Consider the following 24,132-nt stretch of genomic DNA (forward strand, 5'->3'; position numbering starts at 1 on the left):
CGCTACGAAACTCCGCTTGCCGCGTATCAGCATACCACCGAGAGCCCTCGAACAGGTCAACGTCACAGTGCCTGGGGCTATAGACACCGTCACGTACGCCAGCATCGACATCGACGGGTACAAGAGACGACGATTGTTCTTTTACGTCATCCCTGATCAGGAGGACGACGTGATCCTTGGACAATCCTGGATGAAAGACGATGATGTGGTCGTCCGCCCAGCAACCAACTCCCTGCATATTGGAGTAGCAAACCACACGGTACAAGGAAGGAAACCCGGGCAGGAGGATCACCGGTTTCCTCTACAGAAGCAGGCGGCATCAGTGTTCATGGCCCTGATCAGGCGCGAGAGACGGGAAAACCCGGCGGAAGGTACCGGTATGAGAATTTTTGCCGCAAGTATCGCGGATATCGAGAAAGCCTTGGCCCCTAAGAAGAAGACGGACCCAAGAGACAAGCTCCCTAAACACTATCACCAGTTCCTTCCGGTCTTTGACCGTAATCAGGCCGAGAAGCTTCCGCCGCACAGGAAGGGGATAGACCACGAGATCCCCCTGGAAAAAGACAACAACGGCCGAGAGCATCAAGCCCCCTGGGGACCACTATACGGTATGTCCAGGGAGGAACTGATAGTGCTGCGGAAGACCCTTACCGACCTGCTGGACAAAGGGTTCATTAGAGCTAGCAGCTCCTCGGCCTCCGCCCCCGTACTTTTCGTGAAGAAGCCTGGCGGAGGCCTGAGATTCTGTGTTGACTACCGAGGTCTGAACGCAATCACGAAGAAGGATCGATACCCTCTCCCCCTGATCAGCGAGACGCTGAGGGCGGTATCACAAGCCAAGTGGTTAACAAAGCTAGACGTTATTGCAGCCTTCCATAAGATCAGGATAAAGGCAGGGGAGGAATGGAAGACTGCATTCCGCACCCGGTACGGCCTGTACGAATGGATGGTCACACCCTTCGGGTTAACTGGGGCCCCGGCGACCTTTCAGCGATACATCAATCACACGTTGAGGGACTACCTTGATGAGTTCTGTTCTGCCTATATCGACGACATTCTGATCTACTCGAGCGGATCGCTCGCAGATCACCGAAGCAAGGTTAAGAAGGTCCTGATCAGATTGCAGGAGGCAGGGTTACAGATCGATATCGACAAATGCGACTTCGAGGCAAAAAGCGTGAAATACCTCGGATTCATTGTCGAGGTAGGAAGGGGTCTAAGAGTCGACCCTGAGAAAGTCAAGGCTATACAGCTATGGGAAACGCCCCGATCAGTAAGGGGAGTCCGATCCTTTGTGGGGTTTGCCAACTATTACCGACAGTTCATACCCCAATTCTCAGCCGTCGCCCGACCCCTCACTGCCCTGACGAAGAAGGACACCCCGTTCGTATGGTCTGAAGAGTGCCAGGACGCCTTTGAGGACCTAAAGGCCCGTCTGATCAGTGCGCCGGTACTAGCGCACTGGGATCCAGAACGAAAAACCGTACTAGAGACGGATTCCTCCGGATATGTGATCGGAGGTACACTCTCTCAGTACGATGAAGAGGGTCTACTACGTCCAGTAGCGTTCTTCTCGAAGAAGAATCTCCCCGCGGAATGCAACTACCCTATTCACGACAAGGAGTTGCTTGCCATAATACGGTGCTTAGAGCACTGGGACGCAGAGCTCAGAAGCGTCCGAGAATTCACCATCGTCACAGACCACCTCAACCTTAAGTACTTTACTACAAAGCGACAACTGACCGAACGTCAAGTTAGATGGGCAGAGACACTGTCTAAGTACAACTTCACTATCCAGTATAGGCCCGGGAAGCTAGCCGTTACCCCTGACGCACTGTCGAGAAGGGAGCAGGATATGCCCCTAGGGGAAGAGGACGACAGGTTGAAAGGACGAGAGTTACAGCTGTTGAAAGAAGGACGGAAGAGCCTTCGCGTAAACCGCGCCGCAGTACTGAGCCTGGGGCCGAGGTGCCCTGATCAGACCAAGACGACCATCAGGGCCGGTTTTGTATCAAGCGGGGACGCTGATGGAGGAAGCGACGAGTCTCCTAAATGGACTGAGCCACCAGTGAACCCCTTCGAAGACGACCCTTTGAAGAGCCTGTGGGACGTTGGGTTAGAGAACAACAACCGGTACTACTTGATCAGGGACGCTGTACAGCAAGGAGCCAAACAGCTGCCCTCTACGTGGGGAATCCCTATCATGCTGTCGGAGTGCACAGTCGACGGAAAACGCCGGCTTTGCTGGAGGGACAGGATATGGGTCCCGCATTACGAGCCTTTGCGAACGCGGCTGATTCAGAGCATTCACGACTCCGTGTTATCAGGGCACCCGGGCAGAGATGTGCTTAAGTCCCTGATCAGTCGGACGTTCCACTGGCCAGGGCTGTCTCAGGACGTCCGGCAATTCACCCGCAACTGCGACGTTTGTGGACGAGGCAACGTCTGGAGAGAGAAGCGCAGAGGGCTTCTTAAACCGTTACCGATACCCGAGCGATTTTGGGCAGAGATATCGCTCGACTTTATTACCGACTTACCTACAACGAGGAAGAAGAACAAGAACCTCTTGGTTATTACGGACAGGCTGTCTAAGAACGTTATACTGGAGCCTATGTGGGAAATTTCGTCCGAAGCAACAGCGAACACTCTTGCTACTGCCTTGATCAGACACCACGGAACCCCCAGAGCAATAGTGACTGATCGAGGGACACAATTTGTCAGTCAGACGTGGAGGCGCCTGTGTCAGCTCCTCAGAATCAAACAGAGACTCTCTACAGCCTACCATCCGGAGACTGACGGAGCCACGGAGAGAGCTAACCAAGTAGTAGAGACCTACTTGCGGGCCTTCTGCTCGTATGCTCAGGATGATTGGGACGAATTGTCCCTAGTGGCAATGATGGCTATTAACAACCGACCGGCGACATCTACAGGGATGAGTCCGTTCTTTGCCACCCACGGATACGACATCGACCTGATCAGGGTGGACGAGCCATTGAGAACGGACGACAGCACCCCTATCGCGAAAGCTGAAGGATTTGTGCAGAGATTGAAGGACGCTACGGAATGGGCCCAAGCCGCCATGGCCACGGCTCAAGAGCGACAAGAACTGTACGCCAACGCGAGGCGACAGCCGTCCGATCAGTTCAAACCGGGCGACAAAGTCTGGCTCAGGTTAACGAATGTGAAATCAGACAGGCCCTCAAAGAAACTGGACTGGGTGAACGCCAAGTATACGGTTCAGGAGACAGTCGGAACACACGCGTGCAGGTTAGACACGCCGCCTGGGATACATAACGTCTTCCACGTGTCCCTCCTGCGGCATGCCGGAAACGACCCTTTTCCATCGCAGGAACAGGACGATATACAACCCGCCGCCCTTGTGTCTGGACCTGATCAGGAGTACGAGGTCCAGGAGATACTGGATAAGAAGAAGCACGGTAGGGGTTGGAAGGTCCTCGTGAAATGGACGGGTTGGGCGAAGCCGACGTGGGAACCACTCAGCCAGTTTCAGGACACAATAGCACTAGCTGAGTACGAAGAGAAACACGGCCCCCTTCGGAAGGGGAGGAGGGGGGTATTGTAACGGGCTGGGCCCGTATGAGGCCTTGCTGGATATCGCGGCCACGGGCGACCCCGGGTCAGGCCCACCACGGAATCCACGATGCCGACAATCCGATGGCCAGTGCGGCATGGGCCGCATGGCCCTGATCAGGCCGCTGCGAGGCGGAGATTTGTTGTTCTTCCCTTCTAATCCTCATCTGAGGATACTCGTAGTAGTCGCCATAGCCTGTTGCAAATACACACGCCTTGGACCGTTACATATTAGTAGTTTAGATTATTCTCTACCTTACTAAATCTATCTTATTTACCACTAATATCCTAAGTTATTTTCTATATTACTAATTCGATTTTAGTTACTTCTGCTAACCTAGATTATTCTCTACTAAAATTTCAAACTATTTAATCTTAAAACGCACTTATACCTCTTCAATAGCAGCCTTTAGATCTGTTTATAGGTAATTAATAGGGATGCATAAAGAATTATTATTAGACGTATAGCTCTCTTAGATGTGTACAGACTCTCTTTTATACTTAGCTAGAAAACATTCTATTAGTATTCGTAGATTTTAATAAAAGCTCTTTAAGTATTATCTTTATGCTACATAGGGAGCTAGCGCCTATCTTGGAACTCCTTCTAACTGGCTTGTACCTTTACAATTTAGATCCTCCTAAATCAGCCTGTACTACTTACACAACAACTAGTCATCTCGGTTTGCTGTCCCTTGTCTAGGAATAAGCTAACGTTTACAGAAGCCTTAATTACTACAAACACACATAAACCATGTGTCAAGCTACCTTGAAAGTAAGAGAATGCGGTGGCAATACTTTGCTGCCTACGCTTAAGGCTAAATTTGTGCAGCTTTGGTGGGACCGTATGTCTCCTTACAACTGCGTAGGTTTTTAGCGGCAAAATACGCGTTGTAAAAGCATCCTAGCAACCACCTCCACTGCGGGACAAAAGTTTAGTCAAGATAGGTTATGCTAGGTAGTGTCTCTGCATTCATTCTTACAGCACCCAGCTAGCACGTACACATTTCGGCCGAATGTTGGGCTAATATCGAGATGCTCACTAACCGCTTCTGAAGCATCCAAGTCACTTCAGCCAATCACTGACATGACGTACAAGGAGGGCAGCAAACCTAAGAGCAACGTAAACGCGCCAACAACATAGACTTGCACACTACAGTAACGTAAACCGTATTTTCCCTGGGATCCCTCAAACAATCTGGCTTTGATCAAGTCTTAGGGTTAATATGCGAGCTAAGTTCGCCTACTCGGCTTATCAGGTAACGTTGGAGAAACCGCAAAGCGTTACTATCCTTTCTGCTGAACATGACACCACTTCCAGGCCTAAGATGTAACAATCTCATCTTATGCTGACTTACAAACACATGCAAAAGCTACGTTCTCGGTTTTGTAACATGTGCGTAAAACTTCTTGCTCCTTTTCAAGTCAACTACTTGCAAATGCCCCGCTTGGTTCTAGGCTACTTGCTACCTATTGAATTCACGAACGCGGACGCGGCTGTAAGGTGGACTCCGCTCTATCAATTCCTGTAAATTATGGCAACAGCTCTTAAACTTTTTGACTGCGTCGTCTCTTTGCGACTATTTATCTTTTGGGGTGACTATGGAAAGGCGCTTGACAATGCGGCACTGATTGCGTGCTGCTTGAAGCATTGTATAGAGTTTAGTAGGCATGAAAAACTCTAGTAGGCATGAAAAACTCTAGTAGGCCTGACGGTAAAGTGCCCAAATTCCAGCTACAAGGGAATTATCGCCGGAGCCTTCCAAATCCTTGATAAAACTAGCAACAACTACGTAAAATTCAAATGTCTAAAGTTACTCTTTGTAAATCACAGCTTACGCCTAATATTAGGTTGATAAGGTGAAATCTTTTAGCCAACTTAGAGGTTGCTGACTCTGTCTTAGGATCTCATAGGTACTAGTTCATTAAGTCTGCTGAATGCATACAAACAAGTAGCTGTACCTATATTCTGCTTTTGCTAAACATATAGAGCCTTCCGTTTTACACAAACTAGCACTCTAACTGCAGTGACTAAAACGCTATTATTAGTTTGCTGTAGCCTAAAACTTTTCAGTAGCCGGAAATTTCCTTAAGAGATACCGTTAGATTATTAAAAAGGCCGCGTAGTTCTGTTTGTAGCCTGAAAATAAGATTACTATAGATTCTAACTAAATAAAGGTTTTGCTTATAAAACAATTCTTAAACAGTTGAACGCAACACGGCTTTGTTACCTTTTTCTGTCACCAGGGAATAGTATGGACTTAACAGTGTTTTTAAATAGGTGTTTGCACTCTATAGTAGTGTAGACTTCTCCCCTCTATAGCAGATATGAACAAAGGCGTAAACGCGTAATGGATTGCGCGGCCTTCACAATTAAGAGTAACATGCTAGTAAATATCTCTGCAGATGCCTAAACCCCTCTTCTAGCTACTCTTTATTGCTAAGATAGCGAGTATTAATGTAGCACATTTCCCTTTCTTCTCTTCTAGCTCTACTACTACAATCTATTCTCACATCAACTCACCAGTAGCAAACAAACCAACTAATCACCAAACTGATACAAATGGATATTATATCGTTATTTATAATAATTTTCACACTGTTAGTAATCCTCCTTATTACTGTATACACCTACTCCATCCTTACCTATCCTACATTAGCATATAACGTGTAATGCAAAACAATCTGCTAAACTAGCACACAGGTTTACCCCAATCGCCTTTGCTAAAGCATGGGATGGGTGTATTTGTGTACAAACGAGAGCTAATCCCGCATTTAATATTAAGGGCAAAGCTTCAACCAACGATTTACAATCGTTGGCTTGTAGGCGGGCTAAGCCATTTTGGGTGGCCGGACCCTGGGCAATTCGTAAGCCAGCCTAATACTAAATCTTAGTTTCTTAGCTAAGGTACACTATCATTCTACTAGGACATTACAACCTTCTAGGTTGGGATGGGGATTGGTGTACCTCATATCAAGGTACTAGGATATCAGGGGATAATATGTATAATGCGTGCAGATACTATGGAGCAGTTGACGCGTGCTGTGTCAATACGGATAGCTCTGGTATTCTTGCAACTGAGCATTCACACGGGTGCGGGTGACCAGGGGAACGCAGGTAATGCTGTTATCTAGGTTATTACGAACCTAGACGTCGCGCTTGGAAAGTAGTATGTTATAGCTGATGAGGAAGGTAACAGATTGACTGCATAGTTACTAGTAACATAACAAATGTAGTAGGTCCTGCGTTAAAGTCGTTTCCATTCGATCCACTGATTCCAGTGCAATGCGAGACTGACCTGCCATCATAGCAGCGTAGATGAGAGAGTGATAGTTATGAAGGCGGTAGAAGCTGTAAAAGCTGCGCCCACCCTCCTTTGCATAGTACTTGTCGTCTACAATGGTGGCCCTTATGTTCACATCAATGGCTCGACGATAGTCGCTTATGAGGACGTCGATATGACTCGGCATGTGTTGCATGTGACCACCGTCCGGTACAAGACTGCGCAGGTCCTCTGCAGCAAGAATCGCAGCTTCTGGAGTTGCAGACATTTTGTCCAAATCTCCTGTGCACCTGCCTCATCGAATCGGCATAAGCTAATAACTATTATGAACAAGACTTTCTTACGACCGCCGCCTCCTTCCAGCGTCGATGCCGCCGGAGGAGGAAGAACAAGTGTACCGGTAGAAAGAGTAACGTCGGGCACCCACTTATGGGCACCCCCCACATATGGGCACCCCAAAAATGCCTCAACACCATGACCAGCCCCCTCATTTCTCCTACTTCCAACAATCGCAACAATTACAATATTTATCCAAATAACTTCGTTTTTTGGAAATACCTTCATCTATACCTAATGGTTCTATATACCGAAAATGAAATCCAACAAGCAATCGAAGCCATCAGCAACGGCAAGGCTATAAAGAGGGCAGCCATTGAGTATGGCATTCCAAGATCAACCCTTCAGCATCGACTCAATGGCAAGCAGACTAGAAAACTTGCATTTTCTGACCTTCAGAGGCTTTCTCCTGATCAGGAGCATAAGCTGGCTGAATGGATTCGCATTCAGCATGCCCTTGGCGTTGCTCCAACCCATCAGCAAGTGAAGCTATTCACAGAAAGGATCCTCTATGCCATGGGAGACACAAAGCCTATAGGAAAAGGCTGGGTTTCTGGCTTTTTAAAGAGGAATCCATCAGTCAAGGTCCAGAGAAGTCGCCCTGTTGATTCTAGGCGTGTTAATGGGGCATCTACTGAGGTCATCAGGGACTGGTTCAAACTCCTCGCCATACCAGAGATCAAGGGCATCAAACCAGCCAACAGATATAACATGGATGAGACTGGTATACTTGAGGGCCAGGGATCTAATGGGCTGGTGCTGGGGATGGCTGAGACGAAGTCTGTCCGCAAGAAACAGCCTGGATCAAGGGCATGGGTGTCTATTATCGAATGCATCTCTGCCATGGGCCATGCCCTGAATCCCCTCATCATATATAAGGGCAAGACAGTCCAGCAGCAGTGGTTTCCTCTGGATCTTGGCCCTTATGAAGGATGGCAGTTCACTGCAACAGAGAATGGATGGACTACAGACGACACTGCAGTTGAATGGCTGCAGAAGGTCTTTATCCCTCAGACCCTCCCTCAGGGCAAGGAGGGTAAGGAGGCCAGACTGCTGGTTGTTGATGGCCATAGGAGTCACACAACGACTGAATTTATGTGGACATGTTATATTAATAACGTCCATCTCTTATTCCTACTACTACATACCTCCTATGTCCTCCAGCTACTTGACTAGTCAGTCTTTGGCCCTGTGAAGGCAGCCTATAGGAAGGAGCTTGGATACCTTAGTCAGTGGAATGATTCTACTATTGTAGGCAAGAGAAACTTCATAGGCTGTTATCAGAAGGCTCGTCTGGCAGGCTTGACGATGGATAACATCAAAAGTGGTTGGAAATATACTGGCCTATGGCCTGTCTCTATGGCTAAGCCCCTTATGAGCCCTTTGATGCTCCTATTAACACTAGGGCCATTAGATCAGGGCTCTAAGGGCATCTAAGGGCAGGCTGGAAGTAAAGAAGCTGAAAGATGGGTATCTGCGTCGTCTGCAGTGGCATGGTCGACGCCAAGGAAGATGAAGGATCTGGCTGGCCAACTGAAGCTATTCACAGAGCTGGATAATGATGCCTCTACTCAACGCCTTCTGTTTATAAAGGTCAAAAAAGGCTTCAGCGAGCAGGCCTATGACCTGGCAACTGCCCAGCAGAAGCTGGAGCTTCTGCAGGCCCAGGTTGCTAATACTGCAGCAAGAAAAAGGAGGGCAGTCCAGCTAGATCCAAACACCAAGTTCGCCAACATCAAGGACATCCAGAAGGCCCAAATTGAGGCTGGCGAAAAAGAGGATATTACAGATGGATCCAGCGAGTCTGAATACCCCAGTGAAGCTGAAAGCTGTATTGTTGTTGCATCTAGAAGAAGTCAATAATCAATTGAAGTTGATGGGTATGCTGGGGATAGCTTCATTTTTGGGTGGGCGAAATGGGGGGGTGGGCGAAAAGTGGGTGCTTGACGTTATATTTAACATCTCGAGCGACAAGAGACGTGTCGAGCGCGATGCCGACATGGTCTATGCTAATCTAAACTACGTTACAGGGCTACGTCTTCACCTAACGCTCCTGTTCAAACCGCTCCAATATGAAGCAGATCTTCCCACCTGACCAGAATTCTCTTGTCCGCCATCCTTTTCCCGGGTCGCTTCATTCACAAGAAAGGTAGTTCGGATTGTACTAGGAAAAACAACAAGGGGGAAAAACCTAGCACGGTCGGTCGTGAGGTGGTTCCACGCCTTTCTTCTCTCCACTTTGCGTTGGAGGGAAGCTAGGAGGGCGTACAGCGAGTCGGCTCCCAGCCGATGGCGATACAGGAGCCCGCAATAATCGCTCTCCGTTACTGCCTGAATAAGTCGGGCTCTGGCGGGAGCGGAAACGTTCAAGACCTTCAAGACAGAAGGTCTGGCACGAAGACAGAAAGTGACCTAACTGCTGTGCCGGGGCTTTGGTGTGTGGACAAGGGCAATTCCAGCCCTTGTCTGAGTGGTGGCCCGCACGCGGCGGGCGCAGCGCGCCGCAGGCTAGCGGACGCGCGGATCGGCGAGAGCGAGAGTGACCTTCAAAGCTTCTAAACTCTCGCCCTACTTCACTTTCGGGGGAGGTCTCGTCGTGTTTGGTGTTGTGAGAGGAATGAAGGGGAGGGGTGCTGTGGTGGTGTTGAGGGACGAGTCCAAAAGTGAAGACGGAAACGATGAGACCCGTTAGGAGTGCGAGACGAAGCCCTGCAAAAACCTAACAAATCTTAACACTGGGTGCCAAGAAAAATTTACAGAAGGTACCTCTGGCCAGGATTGCCCTACAAGGGATAGATACCACTCGTTTATATAGATCTCCTGCAGGCCCAGCAGATCACTCTAAGCAATACAACCACATTTTGTTAGATAGTCGATGTCGATTCGATGCAATACACCTGGGTTCATTGATCAAAGAGTGGTTGTTGTGCTTGATTGAGGGATTCCTCCCATCCCGGTCGAAGCGGGGTTCTGTCTTGTATCTACCCGTTCTCACCGGTTCTTGCATATTACATTTATGCGAGTATTGTAGTTTTGACAGCCTTTAATCCGGACACAGGCGTCAATCTAACACATTTATCCCCATTCATTATGCCACTGCTAACCATACTGAAGATCTGTCACCTTCCTCATCGATCTTCACGAGTTTGGCCGTTATAGATTTACTGCAGAACCAGCAGACTACACTAAGCAATACCACAACTAACTTGTCCCATACTCGTTATGTCACTAGTAACTATACAGTCAATCTGTCACCCTCTCTATCAGCTGTAACATACTACTTTTAAGCGCGACGTTCAAGTTGGTAATAACCTGGACAACGGCATTACCCGCGTTCCCCTCGTCACCCGCATCCGGTTGAATGACTAGTCGCGATAGTCTCAGATGCATCCGTATCGACGCAGCACGAGTCAACCGCTCCATAGTATCTGCACGCATTATACATATTCTCCCCTGATATCCTGGTACCTGCATAGGCGGTACACCAATACCCGTCCCAACCTAGCAAGTTGTGATGTCCTAGTAAGATGAGTAGTGTACCTCAGCTAAGAAACTAAGATTCAGTACTACGCTCACTTACGAACTGCCCAGGGTCCGACTGCAAAATATGGCTTAGCCCGCCTACAAGCGTTGGTTTGTAAATCCTCGGTTGAAACTCTGCCCTTTTTTCCGAGTGCGGGATTAGCTCTTTCTTGTATACAAGTACACCAATCCCATGCTTTAGCATAGGCGATTGGGGTAAACCTGTGTGCTAATTTAGCAAGTTATTTCGCATCATATGTCATATGCCAATGTGAGATAGGTAAGGACGGAGTAGGTGTAGACAGTGATGAGGATTACTAACAGTGTGAGAATCATTGTGAGTAAGGATATGATATCCATTTGTGTTAGTTTGGTGACAAGTCGTTTGCTACTGGTGAATTATTGCTAGAATAGATTGTGATGGCGGAGCCAGAAGAAAAGATAGGGAAATATGCTATATTAATACTCGCTATCTCAGCAATCTGAAGTAGCCAGGAGAGGGGTTTAGGCATCTTCAGAGATATATACTAGCATGTTACTCTAAATAGAGAAGGCCGCGCAATCCATTACGCGTTTACGCCTTTGTTCATATCTGCTATAGAGGGGAGAAGTCTACACTACTATGGAGCGCAAACACCAAATTAAAAACACTGTTACGTCTATACTATTCCCTAGTGACAGGAAAAGGTAACAAAGCCGTGTTGCGCTCCACTACTAAAGAGTTGTTTTGTAAGCAAAACCTTTATTTAGTTAGAATCTATGGTAATCTTATTTCCAGGCTACGAACAGGATTACGCGGCCTTTTCGATAATCTAACGGTGTCTCTTGAGGAAATTTCCGGCTACCGAAAAGTTTTAGGCTACAGCAAACCAATAATAGCGTTTTAGTCACCGCAGTTAGAGTGCTAGTTGGTGTAAAACGGGAGGCTCTGTATGTTCGGCAAAAGCAGAACATAGGTACAGCTACTTGTTTGTACGCATTCAGCAGACTTAATAAACTAGTACCTATGAGATCTTAAGACAGAGTCAGCAACCTCCGAGTTAGCTAAAAGATTTCACCTTATCAACCTTATATTAGGCGTAAACTATGATTTACAAAGAGCAACTTTAGACATTTGAATTTTATGTAGTTGTTGCTAGTTTTATCAAGGATTTGGAAGGCTCCGGCGATAATTCCCTTGTAACTGGAATTTGGGCACTTTAACGTCAGGCCTACCAGAGTTTTTCATGCCCACTAAACTCTATATGATGCTTCAAGCAGCACGCAATCAGTGCCGCGTTGTCAAGCGCCTTTCCAGAGTCACTCTAAAAGATAAATAGTCGCAAAGAGACGACGCAGTCAAAAAGTTTAAGAGCTGTTGCCATAATTTACAGGAATTGATAGAGCGGCGTCCACCTTACAGCCGCGTCCGCGTTCGTGAATTTTATAGGTAGCAAGGAGCCCAGAACCAAGCGGGGCATTTACAAGTAGTTGACTTGAAAAGGAGCAAGAAGTTTCACGCACATTTTACAAAACCGAGAACGTAGCTTTTGCATATGTTTGTAAGTCAGCATAAGATGGAATTGTTACGTCTTGGGCCTGGAAGTGGTGTCATGCTCAGCAGAAAGGATAGTAACGCTTTGCGGTTTCTCCAACGTTACTTGATAAGCCGAGTAGGCGAACTTAGCTCGCATATTAAATCAGACTTGATCAAAGCCAGATCGTTTGATGGATCCTAGGGAAACACGGTTTACGTTACTGTAGTGTGCAAGTCTATGTTGTTGGAGCGTTTACGTCGCTCTCAGGTTCGCTGCCCTTCTTATACGTCATGTCAGTGATTGGCTGAAGTGACTCGGATGGTTCGGAAGCGGTTAGTGAGCATCTCGATATCAGCCCAATATTCGGCCGAAATGTGCAAGTGCTTGCTGGGTGCTGTAGGAATGAATGCAGAGACACCACCTAGCATGACCTATCTTGACCAAACTTTTGTCCCGCGGTGGAGGTGGTTGCCATGATGCTTTTTCAACGCGGATTTTGCCGCTAAAAACCTACGCAGTTGTGAGGAGGCATACGGTCCCACCAAAGCTGCACATATTTAGCCATAGGCATAGCCAGCAAAGTATCACCACCGCATTCTCTCACTTTCCAAGGAGTAGATAGTTTAGCTTGACACGAATGGGTTACGTATGTGTCACGTAGCACAACGATACAGTTAGTTACGTGGGCAGTAACCAACACTTATATGACATACCTCGTGACAGTATGTTTGTAGTAATTAAGGCTTCTGTAAACGTTACCTCATTCCTAGATAAGGGACGGCTAACCAGTTGTTGTGTAAGTAGTACAGGCTGGTTTAGGAGGATCCAAATTGTTAATGTACAAGCCAGTTGAAGGGAGTTCCAAGATGACCGCTAGCTCTTATGTAGCATGCTTTAGAGAAGGAGGGGGTCTAGCGGGTGCTCTTAATCGGTGTTAACTAGAAACGTTTGCCCAATTACATAGTTACATATCAGTGTTTTTAGAGTAGTGTAAACCTTCTTATCTTAAGCCTTGACAAAAAAAAAAGAGCTAGTAAGGATTCCTGCAGCAATCATCCCACCAGCAGGCAAGAGATAGCATACCGAAAGCTTGATAATACTTAGTTTAGCTCTAATACAAGGATTTCTGCTTTTAATCCAATCAAAAAAGGGCTTATGCCGTGTACCTGTTGTTTTCCCCCGCAGTTAGGTAGACGGCTACACTATGCGTGCATTACAACCCTGTCAACAAGGACACAAATTCAAAGCTTTGGGTAGAACTCTCTTAGACACTTCAATACAGTTTTCCCTCTTCAAATCAATCGGCCGCGTAATCATCAACGTTCGACAACGTTTGATTGTGCTTGCAATTGGATGGATGTCTAATTAGGGGGACAAGACAACCTCATTTTCCAGTTTGCAGCTCCGAGTTGCAAACTTCAGGCGCGAAACTTAGAGTCCCTGCTCCCTCTGACGGTTCCGATTTCGAGACGGTCTGCGCCTAGGGCTATTCTGTATTATTCAAAGAATTAATTAATTCCCAAGTACTTACTGCTTTTCTGGTAGGCAGCCGCAAATTTTGTACATTCACAACATTCCAAACCTCCACTCCACATCATTGACACACTTCCTTATTGCGCACCACTGCATGTGATCCTGAGAACCCTGAACATGACCAGCCCCTGTGTCTTAGAGGTCTTCCCTTATAAACACTGCACTTGGCACTACGGGGCCAAATTCCGGTTTCAGAAAATGCAAAATTTCTAGATACGTCTGCATGCAGTTGCGCTACCAATAGCCTCTAGCATCTATGGCTTTTAATCATTCAAACTCTATCCTGCGAGGTTAGCAACCCCCTCCCCTTAGCCCTTCTACTGCAGTTGTGAACGTTTGTAGACGCATGGAGCCGCGTGTCCTGCGCCTAGGACTGCCGTAAATCCTGGTGTTGGTTTCTAGATGCATCTGTCGTTTCTTTGCCGACAGCCTTTAGCAGACATAGCTATGAATCCTTAAACTATATCCTGGTAGGTTTGTCCCCCCCTGGCCTCGGCCCTTCTACTGCAGTTGCAAACGTTCGTAGGCGCATGAAGCCACGTCTCCTGCCCTTGGGTCTGCCGTCAATCCTGGTGTTAGTTTCCAGGTCAAGATTATCGTGAGGGGACTGGAAAGGTCATGCAGGATGGGTCTGAGATCGGCACTGTGCAAATCACAGAGGCTTGTCGGGCCTTCCGTTGCCAGCCTCTCCACTGCTATTTGAGGGCATGTTTACGGTGATTTCCAATTTATACAGCGTCGCCTTATCACGTGGTCTGTTGGGCAGAATACTCTGGGGTGTAGGGCGTACTGCATGGCTATAAGTAGCTTACAGGCCTTTCTTCATCCACTAGCTGCTTGCGTACTGATTAGCAAACATTACCTTTTTTAGTAGTAACCGCTTGGAACAAAATACAGCACATTCTCAACAATGATCAGAGTCTCCTGCGTTGTCGTGCTCCTAGCAGTCTGTATGCTAGCATGCGCTCGCGTACTTGTTCCGCCTGGCTTCCTCCAAGACATCAATCGGTTCGTTGGCACACTCTGCGCACATGGACACTATCCACGTACCTGTACGGGGCCAGTTTGAGCTAATTACAAACAGCTTTTCGAACTCCCTTTCGGGAGATGGTGTCCAGAGTGATGACCCGAATCGGTCTCAAGTAACCCCTCCCAAACCTGACATTTCGATGAGGGCCGGGGGCTTGGAACCGCCCATCGCTGCCAATATGTTATCGGCGAGGGGTTGGGATTCTCCAGACTTTCAGCAACTGGCGCAGTCTACTACGGAGTCCGACGAGCAACAGGGGGAAAAGGAGAAGAAGAAGAAGGAGGAGGAGGAGGAGGAGAAAAAGAAAAAGAAAAAGAAGAAGAAGAAGAAGAAGAAGAAGAAGAAGAAGGTGAACAAGGGGGGTGTTGGCGGTAGTGGCGCCTGTAGGGGTAGCGGCGTAGGTAATAATTGTACTGACAGTGGTGGTGTTGGCGGTGGTGTTGGCGGAGGTGGTGTTGGTGGTGGTGGCGGAGGTGTTGGTGGTGATGTTGGTGGTGATGTTGGTGGTGGCGGCGATGTTGGTGGTGTTGGCGGTAGTGTTGGCGGAGGTGGTGTTGGTGGTGGAACCGGAGGTGTTGGTGGTGGAACCGGAGGTGTTGGTGGTGGAACCGGAGGTGTTAGTGGGGATGCCGGCGGCGGTGCCGGCGGCGGTCCCGGCAGCACTTCCTGCGGTGTGGCCGGCGCCAGGATCGGCAGGGCATAAGCAGTATGCTGGATTAGGAAAGATAACAGGCCTCAACGTGTTGTGCTGCTCAGCTATCCCATCGAGTGCCAGATAGCTCCATTTTTGCCAAGGCTCAAAATACCCACTATTTACCCATTATTACCCCGCATTCAAAGGGGTACTTGACGATACGTCATTTACCCCTATGCTCTCTTACCTGTTATTACTAACTATTACTACTATTTTGATTGATGCTGCGATGTCTTCTAGTGATTCTGATACCTCTATTACCTCTGTACGCAGCTGTATAGTAGTTGAGGTCCTTCCGGAAGACCTTACTGCTGCTTGTAATACAGACTGTACGCCCGAGCGCTGTGACGCAGCAACAGTCCGGCCCCACGAACCTACGGCTACCGAGCATGGACCTCCGGGCTCCTTCCAGCCCTTTGACGTGCCAGCCCGGGCCCAAGAGGTACGGGAGCTGCCAGCAAGCCCGCTTGATCTATTCGTCCAATACGTTCCGCAGGGCCTTGTTGAGCAGTGGGCCCAGTGGACAAATACAGCACCGTTAAAGCAGGGCCCTCCAACTAGAACAGCAAGAGTGAATTCATGGCGGAAGACTTCAGCAGAAGAGATCTACCTCTTCTTAGGAATCCTACTATATATAGGGATCCATAAGGAATCTAGATTATCAACCTACTGGTCAACCCAGCAGCAAAAGGAGGACCCTATCCACTTGTTTACGCGATTTATTTCTAGAAACCGATTCCAACTACTGCTCCAGCGGCTACGAATATTCAACACTGCTGAATTCCAGCCCAGCGCGACCAGACAGCCTCGCCAGGGCCGGGGCCGGGGCCGGGCCCAGGATCAAATGCCGGATGTATACCGGAAGGTTAATCAGTGGTCAGCCCATATCCAAGAGACTGGGGATTCCCTTTACACAGCTGGTTCAGATCTTACAGTTGATGAGGCTATGGTCCGATTTACAGGTCGATCTCTGGAAACAACAACGATTCCAACGAAACCTATCCCAACTGGCTATAAGATCTGGATCCTTGCCCAGTCTGGCTACTGTATCCGGTGGCTCTGGCACGTACACGGAAAGGGCCCATACGCATTAGTCCCCCAGGCGCAGCCCGCCCAGTCGGCTAAGCCAGCCGGGCCAGCCGGACCAGCTGCTGAAAAGCTGGCTCTGTTGACACCAACGCAGCAGGTGGTAACTACCCTTATCTCCCTACTTCCAGCTGCAACCTACCACGTCTTTCTTGACAACCTTTTTGCCTCTGTACGGCTCTTTCGTACCCTACGAAATCAGCAAGTTGGAGCTTCCGGTACTTGCCGGAAGGATAGTGGGATAGATAAGATCCTAGCTACTGAGAAAGAGACTGAGGGACGGGGTATCCCCTGGGGCGAAATACACTGTATCCCTACTTTAGATGGGGAGGAAAGTTATCTGCCTGCTAGCCTGCTTACTTAGATAACTAACTAGTAAATAGGTCAACCAATTCACCTGGAAGGATAATGCCCTTGTACTCTTCCTATCAACTGTCTTCCAGAACGGCCAAGAAGTTATCCGCAGCCGCCGCCGCCCAGCTGGGGATTCCGCTGCCAAGAGGGCTGCCCGGCAAGTCTTTGGCCCAGACGTCCGAAAGGACCTTCCAGTCCCTAAGGCAATCGATGAATACAACCACAAGATGAATGGGGTCGATGTTAGTGACCAGATGAGGTCCTATTATCAATATGGCCACCCTATTCGTCGAGGGGGCTGGCAGTCAATTGCCTGGAATTTCCTGCTGGAAGTGGTAGTTGTAAATAGCTTCCTACTACAGCTCTGGGGCAGCCCTAGGTGGCAGAAGGTGAAAACCCACTACCAATGGCGGCAGTTACTTGCAGGCCAGCTTATTCAACAGTTTGGACCATTAGCAAAAGGACGGCAGAGGTCGCGGCCTAGACGGGCTACAGACAAAATGAATACCTCTATTCCATGGGAACACCACAGGAAGGGATCAAGGGGGGCCAATTCACTTTGTTCCTACTGTAGCAATAGGAAAGCTTTAAGAGCCCGCCAGACCCTAGCTGAGATATCTGGGAATAGCCTCATACAGAAGAAAAGGACGCGGAAGGGCTGCTTAGACTGTAATGTAGCTTTATGTACCACGGGAGATTGCTGGTACCTCTGGCATACCCAAAATATATAGGGAACAGAGGTACTTTTACCCTATTGGTTAACTCGACAGATTCACAAGCCCCTATTGGCTCTACCCCGCCCTTGGCAAAAATGGAGCTATCTGGCACTCGATGGGATAACCTACCTACCCCGCTTACGAACCACCCCCACATCCGAACCATCCGAAAACCCTGCATTTCTCCCCCTTCATCAACATCACCACCTTTTTCAGACTATCACAACAATTGCAGTTTTCAACCAAACAACGCCATTTTTTCAGGATACCTTCCTTCTTATACAATGAAGCAATATACCGAAGATCAGCTCCAACAAGCCCTTGCAGATGTGGCAGATGGGCGCCCTATTCGCCAGGCTGCTCGCGCATGGGACATACCATACCCTTCACTTCGACATCGTCTATGCAGTGGCAGGCAAAGCAGAAATACAGCCTGGGTTAATTATCAGCGATTATCCCAGGCTAAGGAGAGCAGCCTGGCTGCCTATATAACTACTCAAGAATCCCTTGGCTGCTCCCTTACCCATCAACAAGTGAAGGGTCTAGCTGAGCGTCTGCTGGGCAGCAATAGGGATGCCCAACAGCCACTAGGAAAGAGATGGATACATCGATTTAAGCAGAGAAACCCATCCATCATCACTAAGAGACCTAAGGCCATGGACTCCAGGCGATATAAAGCACACTCTGCTGACGTTATCCAGGCCTGGTTCCTACGCCTAGATAACATCCCTGCCATCCAGGGCATCCATCCATCTAATAGATGGAATATGGATGAGACTGGTATTATAGAGGGCAGGGGAGTTAATGGGTTAGTACTGGGATCTTCAGCATCACGAGCCATCCAGAAAAAACAGCCTGGATCCAGGGCATGGGTATCACTAATCGAATGCATCTCGGCTGCTGGAAGCTCCTTGCCTCCTATAGTTATCTATAAGGGCAAGTCAGTCCAGGCCCAGTGGTTTCCATCAGATCTATCCCCCTATGATGGCTGGCACTTCACCTATTCAGACAATGGCTGGACGAACGACCAGACTGCCCTTGACTGGCTGGAGAAGGTCTTTATCCCAAGGACTAGACCTGCCCAGCCAGATGAGGCCAGACTGTTAGTTATGGATGGGCATCACAGCCATACAACAACAGATTTCATGTGGCAGTGCTTCCAGCATAACATCTATCTGTTATATCTGCCCCCCCATACCTCTGCTGTCCTCCAGCCTCTAGATGTGTCAGTCTTCGGACCATTAAAGCAGGCCTATAGGAAGGAGGTTGGAGATGTCTTTAACTGGTGCAGTGACTCAACAGTCATTGGCAAGAGGATCTTTCTAGGCTGTTATTATAAGGCCAGAAGGGCAGCTATAACCAGCCAGAACATAAAAACAGGCTGGAAGTGGACTGGGTTATGGCCTGTCTCCTCAAGGCATCCCCTATCTAACACCATGGTCATCAAGGCAACCTCCAGCCAGCAGTCCAGCCAACAGTCCAGCCAACAGTCCAGCCAGCAGTGGGACGAAGCTGTATCTGTTGCCCCATGGTCAACTCCTCGTCGCCCAGCTGATCTGCGACATCAATTACACCTATTAACCCAGTTAGGTAAGGATGACCTAGATACCCATACTATTCGTCACCTATCTAGAAAGGTGCAGAAGGGCTATGATGAACAGGCAACTAGACTAGTAATACTAGAGCAACAGGTCCAGCAACTGCAGGGCCAGGTGCAGGAACAACGCCGACGTCGGAGGAGAAAGGTCCCTATGTCGCCCAACAGCAGGTTCGCAAGGATAGAGCAGATTCAACAGGCTATATTGTCCTCCAGCGAAGCAGAGGATAGTCTAGACAAATCCAGCGCATCAGAAATGCCTAGTGAAGCCGAAAGCTGCATCTGGGTAGGTGGTAGGGTGGAGGAATAGAGGATGGGGATAGTGGCATATGGGTGGTGATGGTGGTTCGGATGTGGGGGTGGTTCGTAAATAGGGTGGGTGGGTTACGCCATACCGGAAGGCTGGAGACAAAAACAGTAAACCAACTTGGGACTCTCGATCTTTGAAGCTGATTCACCACTATGTGCCTGCGGACAGTACCAATTTCGAAGAAGACTTTATCGACGTGGAAGCCTTCACCCAAGACGGAACAGTGAATCTAGCCAAGCTGAAGGAAATGGAAGACAAGGGATACTCTGTGGTTGAATCTTACTTTATGGCCAATGCCACGGAAGAATCACTAGAGAGTAGTCCGACGGAAAGTTCAGAAGGATCGTCAATCTCTACGGAATCCGTCAATTTCGTCTCAGACCCTTGCATCAGCAAGGAACACTGGGAACTTCCGGACTACCACGATTCTTTCCATATATCTTCAGCCTGTTACTATTGCGGTCAGACCATGGCGAATAAACGGCAACTTCAACAGAAACATACTTCCGTTTGCACCGAAAAATCCAAAAACCTCTGAATTCACCAGATTTACAAAGTCTTCCCTGGGCTTATGACGAAAGCCACCGAGTCTCGAGCAACTATTCCTACGCAAGAATCCAAGCTGGCCTTGGAGATGGCAAACTCACCGAGATCTGTGTGGACACCGGATCGTCAAGATGCATTATTTCTCGCAAAATGCAGGACAAAACAACGTGCCATGACCTGGATACATCAGTGACAAGACAACTCCAGGGCATAGGAAGCTCTTCCACCCTAGTATGGGCCAAATTTCAGGTATAAGTACAAGGAAAAGTAAAAGGAAAGACGCGTAAAGCTACCCTCTTTCTCGAAGGATGGGTGGTTGAAACGCTGGCTGCTGGACTTCTCATCGGACAGGATTTCAACGTCGCAAACAAAGTAGACATCCTCAACTCAGAGGGAGTTGTCCGCATTGGATCCTGTAACGACATCCTCATACCTGCAAACATCTTTGCCAAAAGATCCCCCCAGCAACATACGGCAAAATGCGCCCAAAACACGGTTATCCCACCTCTCAGCAAGTCGATTATTCCAGTACTTTATGCAAAGGATTTAAGACAGATATACTCTTGTTCAGACCCACGCAGGGGCAGGAATTATACACCATCATAGGTCAACATCCGCTCGTTATGTTCACAAATGACTTGCTTCAACCGATGAAATTACGGCGTAATCAACGTATAGGCACAATTTCTTCTTTCCAGTGCGACGCCACTTACCTTCTAGACCAAAGGACAACCAGCCTTCAACTTCCTTTAACTACGGACGATACCGAATTTGATACAACGCCAAAGGATGGCGATATCTTCCGCGTGAGGCCTGAGTGGTGACCAGTTGCTGATCTGTAGAGGCAGAGCATAGGGGCTGCAGCAACCGGATGCTGAGGGCGCTAGGCTGGATCGTTGTTCCCAGCGGTCGGCCCAACACGCGGAACACCGAGGTGTCGTTGCAGTCGCCATCCGTCTTGTTGGACCTGGCAAGGGCACTAAAGGCGGCGGTGAGAAGGCCGGAGGAGTTCATCGGCCTGGTCTTTGGCTCTGGTAACGCAAGCTGGGTCAAGCGGTGTGCAAGCATCATCAAGGACAGCCCGAGGTAGGTGTCCCAGGCAGCAGTCACAGACGCAGGCCACGGCTTGTTCACTTCATAAGGGGTATGGCGTTCCCCTTAGGAACGGCTGCATCTTTCTCCACCTCAGTATACTATTGCTCTACCTATAAGAACCTACCCCTTGTAGCCTTTGTAGTTATAACCAGTAGGGATAGTTTAGTTTAGTGTTATGTAACGCTTAGCTTATTAGGCTGGCGTCTATCAACATAGCATGGCCTACCTAACCCACTACTACGTTATACTTCTAACCCCTATGGTAGAGGCAGTTCCTACAAGGGAAGGTAGCCAAAACAAACATCCTTACTCCCACCCAGTCTGTATACCCTGTAGTATAGCTTCGGCTACGTCACCCTCGGTCCCCAGTCGCAGTGCCAGGTCCTCCGTCATCAGCGGCAGCGCCACCTCTTGAACCAGCCTGCTAAGGCCCTTGACAGCATCCACGCCAACATCGGCGACCCTGCGGTTCACAACCAAGACGCTCCCAATCGCAGGGTCGTTCCAGGAAGACCTCAGCCCGGCCAACTTCCCCTCTTTGACGCCAAGCCGGAGGAGGAGGTTGCGCGCCTCGGGGTTACTACGGTCGTCTGCCAACCCCGCCGCCGTCGAAGCACCCTCGCGCCGGTACGCACCTGCCACCCAGTCTCTGCCAAGCACATCGGCGGTATCAAGCGGGTCGTCACCCTCCAGATTAAACAACGGGTGCATCCCAGGGACGGCAACCGGGACAAAAGTAGCCTCACGGCGGGCGAGGCGGTCGCCGACGCAGTTCACCCGAACCCCCATCACCTTGCCGGACCGCTCCTCCATCACCCACTGGGCGAGGTGGGTGCGCGAGCCCACCCCGTCGATCATGGAGCCTTGGCCTTCCAAGTAGTGGCCCAGGAAGTCAATGGCGTCTCGGTACACCGTGAGATCGACGTCCCGTAGTCCGGGCGGGTCCAAGCCCGGGCCGCTTCTGAGCACGGCAACGAAAGGCCCCTCCTAGATGGTCTCGCCCCACGTATCCCCGACCAGGGGAGGGACAGTTCCGTGGAGGGCCTTGTTGGTGACGAGGTTACGGATGCCTAGGTCGTCGAGGTAGTAGACGTGGAGAATGTACGGGTTCGTCGGTCTGCCGCGGAGCAGGTTGCCCTGGACGACCTGCACGCTGCGCCCTATATTACAGTTGTTGCCCGGCACCGTGAGGAGGTGATCGAGGACAGGAAGGTAATAGGAACCCCCCCCGCCTCTCTCCGCTAGTGTTGTGCCTACCCAAGCGAGGGTCGGGCGGTCCACCTCCATCGGGAAGTACACGACGAGGTGGTGCGAGGGCGAAGGCCGGGGCCCCATACGGCGGAACTGTTTGCAAAGCAGGCGATGGGGACGCCAGTCGGTCTGCTGGCACTCGACGGAGCAGTAGGCGGTCGACTGGCACTCAGTGCAGAGCCGGAACCTTATCTGTCTTCGCCTTTCGAGACTCGCCATGCCCAGTCATAGACTTCAACGTGTTGTTCATTTTCATGTTGCACTTCAAGATTTGACCAGCCACGAGCCCCCAATCTTGTGTGCCGGCACGAAAAGCTGAGACAAGTCAGGGTTAGGGGTCATGTCACTCCCGTCGTCCACGTGAAGTTACGATGCATGAATGCCAGGGGCTCGGGAGGAAAATCGCGATCGATTCACTCGAATTGAAAGACAAAGACGAGAGCACACTCGAATCGTGCCCCTGTCTCGTGGATAATGTCGGACTCAGACACAGCGCGGAAGACGGCCTCTTGCGCGGCGATCATTGTGTATTCTCAACACTGGTCTCTGTCTTCACAAAACCTTAAAAACACAACCTTTACCGTAAAAAAACTCGATATGCACTCGAACTCGAGTTGTTTGTTAGCGCAAGCAAGACCGTTTCACAATTCGATGGATTACGGATAGAAACGCTGCTATTTGACAGAGCGCGTGCAAGGAGAACAATCGAGCGGGTCACATTATTATATGTACAGGCCACTCTGTGCGCTTGCTACAGGGCGGCAGCGCCCGAGACTACCCCGCTAGACGCTACTGGATCCTTCCTAACACTTTCCAAACTCACTTACGGACGTTCTTCCAACTACACATCACGCTCACGACGTTTGAGACCAGCACTCAACATGAGAGATTCCGACCAAATATGATCTGGAACCTTCGATGCCGCGAGATTTGGCGAACGTTCATTGGTTGGATGTATTATCCCACTGACCCGAGTTCCAGGGGCTTGTGGTCGTTGCTTGCACCACAATTGGTCGCAAGTCAACTGTGACGTGTCTGGCGAGATCCGAGAATCAGCAAACTTGATCAGCGCACATGGCTGAGATTCGCATGCCTCTATCTCGTGGTTTTGGCGCTTTCTCACACAAGCCGCCTTGGCTATTCACCGGATGCATATCGGTTCGTAGCCGTGACCCTCCTTGACCAGAACTGCCACCCGTGTATGTTCGGTTCCAAGCCTACATATGTGGGAATGGATTGACGAGTATGGCTCAACCCAATCAAGCTGTGGAAACAGTATGCAAATAATCAAAAAGTGGGGTTTAGGCGCTTACGGGCCTGTAAGTACAAACAAGGGCTCGTCTCGGTACCAGCAACTCCGAAACAACAAAAATATCTATCATTATCGCCCACATCGGGTCTTCCCGTCTCTTTTCATAATCATCTGACGACGTAAAAGATAACCGAACTGAAGCCATCGCATACACACCGTGGCTGAGAACTGTCACTTCCGTTCGGTTCTGAGCATGGCTGACAGGTCACCCGCTGACGCGCATCCCGAGACAACCTTACAACTCCTGATCTTCCCACTCACGATGTCCCTGGATCCCTACTAATTAAATCTAGGTCGTTGGCGTTTACTTGATCCCGATCCAACCTGACAAGTAACTGAAAACCAAGAGTCGAATCTCGAT

General features: G+C 49.3%; 4 protein-coding genes across 4 annotated transcripts; 2 read left to right on the forward strand and 2 right to left on the reverse strand.

Annotated features, from left to right (window-relative positions):
* Window positions 1–9,334: 9,334 nt before the first annotated feature.
* CDEST_15455 (uncharacterized protein) lies at window positions 9,335–11,217 on the reverse strand. The gene is made up of 3 exons (XM_062931611.1): window positions 11,053–11,217; window positions 10,789–10,952; window positions 9,335–10,727 (listed from the first exon to the last, which is right to left on the reverse strand). Exons 1-3 carry the CDS (start codon window positions 11,088–11,090, stop codon window positions 10,552–10,554), a joined length of 378 nt encoding a protein of 125 aa, XP_062787662.1. The 5' UTR covers window positions 11,091–11,217; the 3' UTR covers window positions 9,335–10,551.
* Window positions 11,218–14,634: 3,417 nt separating this feature from the next.
* CDEST_15456 (uncharacterized protein) lies at window positions 14,635–15,540 on the forward strand. The gene has a single exon (XM_062931612.1). The coding sequence runs from the start codon at window positions 14,812–14,814 to the stop codon at window positions 15,511–15,513; it is 702 nt and encodes a 233-aa protein (XP_062787663.1). The 5' UTR covers window positions 14,635–14,811; the 3' UTR covers window positions 15,514–15,540.
* A 5,444-nt stretch (window positions 15,541–20,984) lies between these two features.
* CDEST_15457 (uncharacterized protein) lies at window positions 20,985–22,141 on the forward strand (the record flags this gene model as incomplete). The annotated part of the gene is made up of 2 exons (XM_062931613.1): window positions 20,985–21,199; window positions 21,550–22,141. 2 exons carry the CDS (start codon window positions 20,985–20,987, stop codon window positions 22,139–22,141), a joined length of 807 nt encoding a protein of 268 aa, XP_062787664.1.
* A 54-nt stretch (window positions 22,142–22,195) lies between these two features.
* Window positions 22,196–22,678, reverse strand: CDEST_15458 (Putative Zinc finger, MYND-type; the record flags this gene model as incomplete). Its single annotated transcript, XM_062931614.1, has 1 exon — window positions 22,196–22,678. One exon carries the CDS (start codon window positions 22,676–22,678, stop codon window positions 22,196–22,198), a length of 483 nt encoding a protein of 160 aa, XP_062787665.1.
* Between the last annotated feature and the right edge of the window lie 1,454 nt (window positions 22,679–24,132).

Source organism: Colletotrichum destructivum, chromosome 11 (genome assembly GCF_034447905.1).
Source record: "Colletotrichum destructivum chromosome 11, complete sequence".
Taxonomy (NCBI): Eukaryota; Fungi; Ascomycota; class Sordariomycetes; order Glomerellales; family Glomerellaceae; genus Colletotrichum; species Colletotrichum destructivum.

Coding starts and splice junctions, on each gene's coding strand:
- CDEST_15455 (XM_062931611.1), bottom strand. CDS start 11,090: ATGGATATCATATCCTTACTCACAATGATTCTCACACT. Junction 10,953..11,052: donor CTCACAATGATTCTCACACT/GTTAGTAATCCT, acceptor ATTAGCACACAG/GTTTACCCCAATCGCCTATG. Junction 10,728..10,788: donor AGTCGGACCCTGGGCAGTTC/GTAAGTGAGCGT, acceptor TCATCTTACTAG/GACATCACAACTTGCTAGGT.
- CDEST_15456 (XM_062931612.1), top strand. CDS start 14,812: ATGGACACTATCCACGTACCTGTACGGGGCCAGTTTGAGCTAATTACA.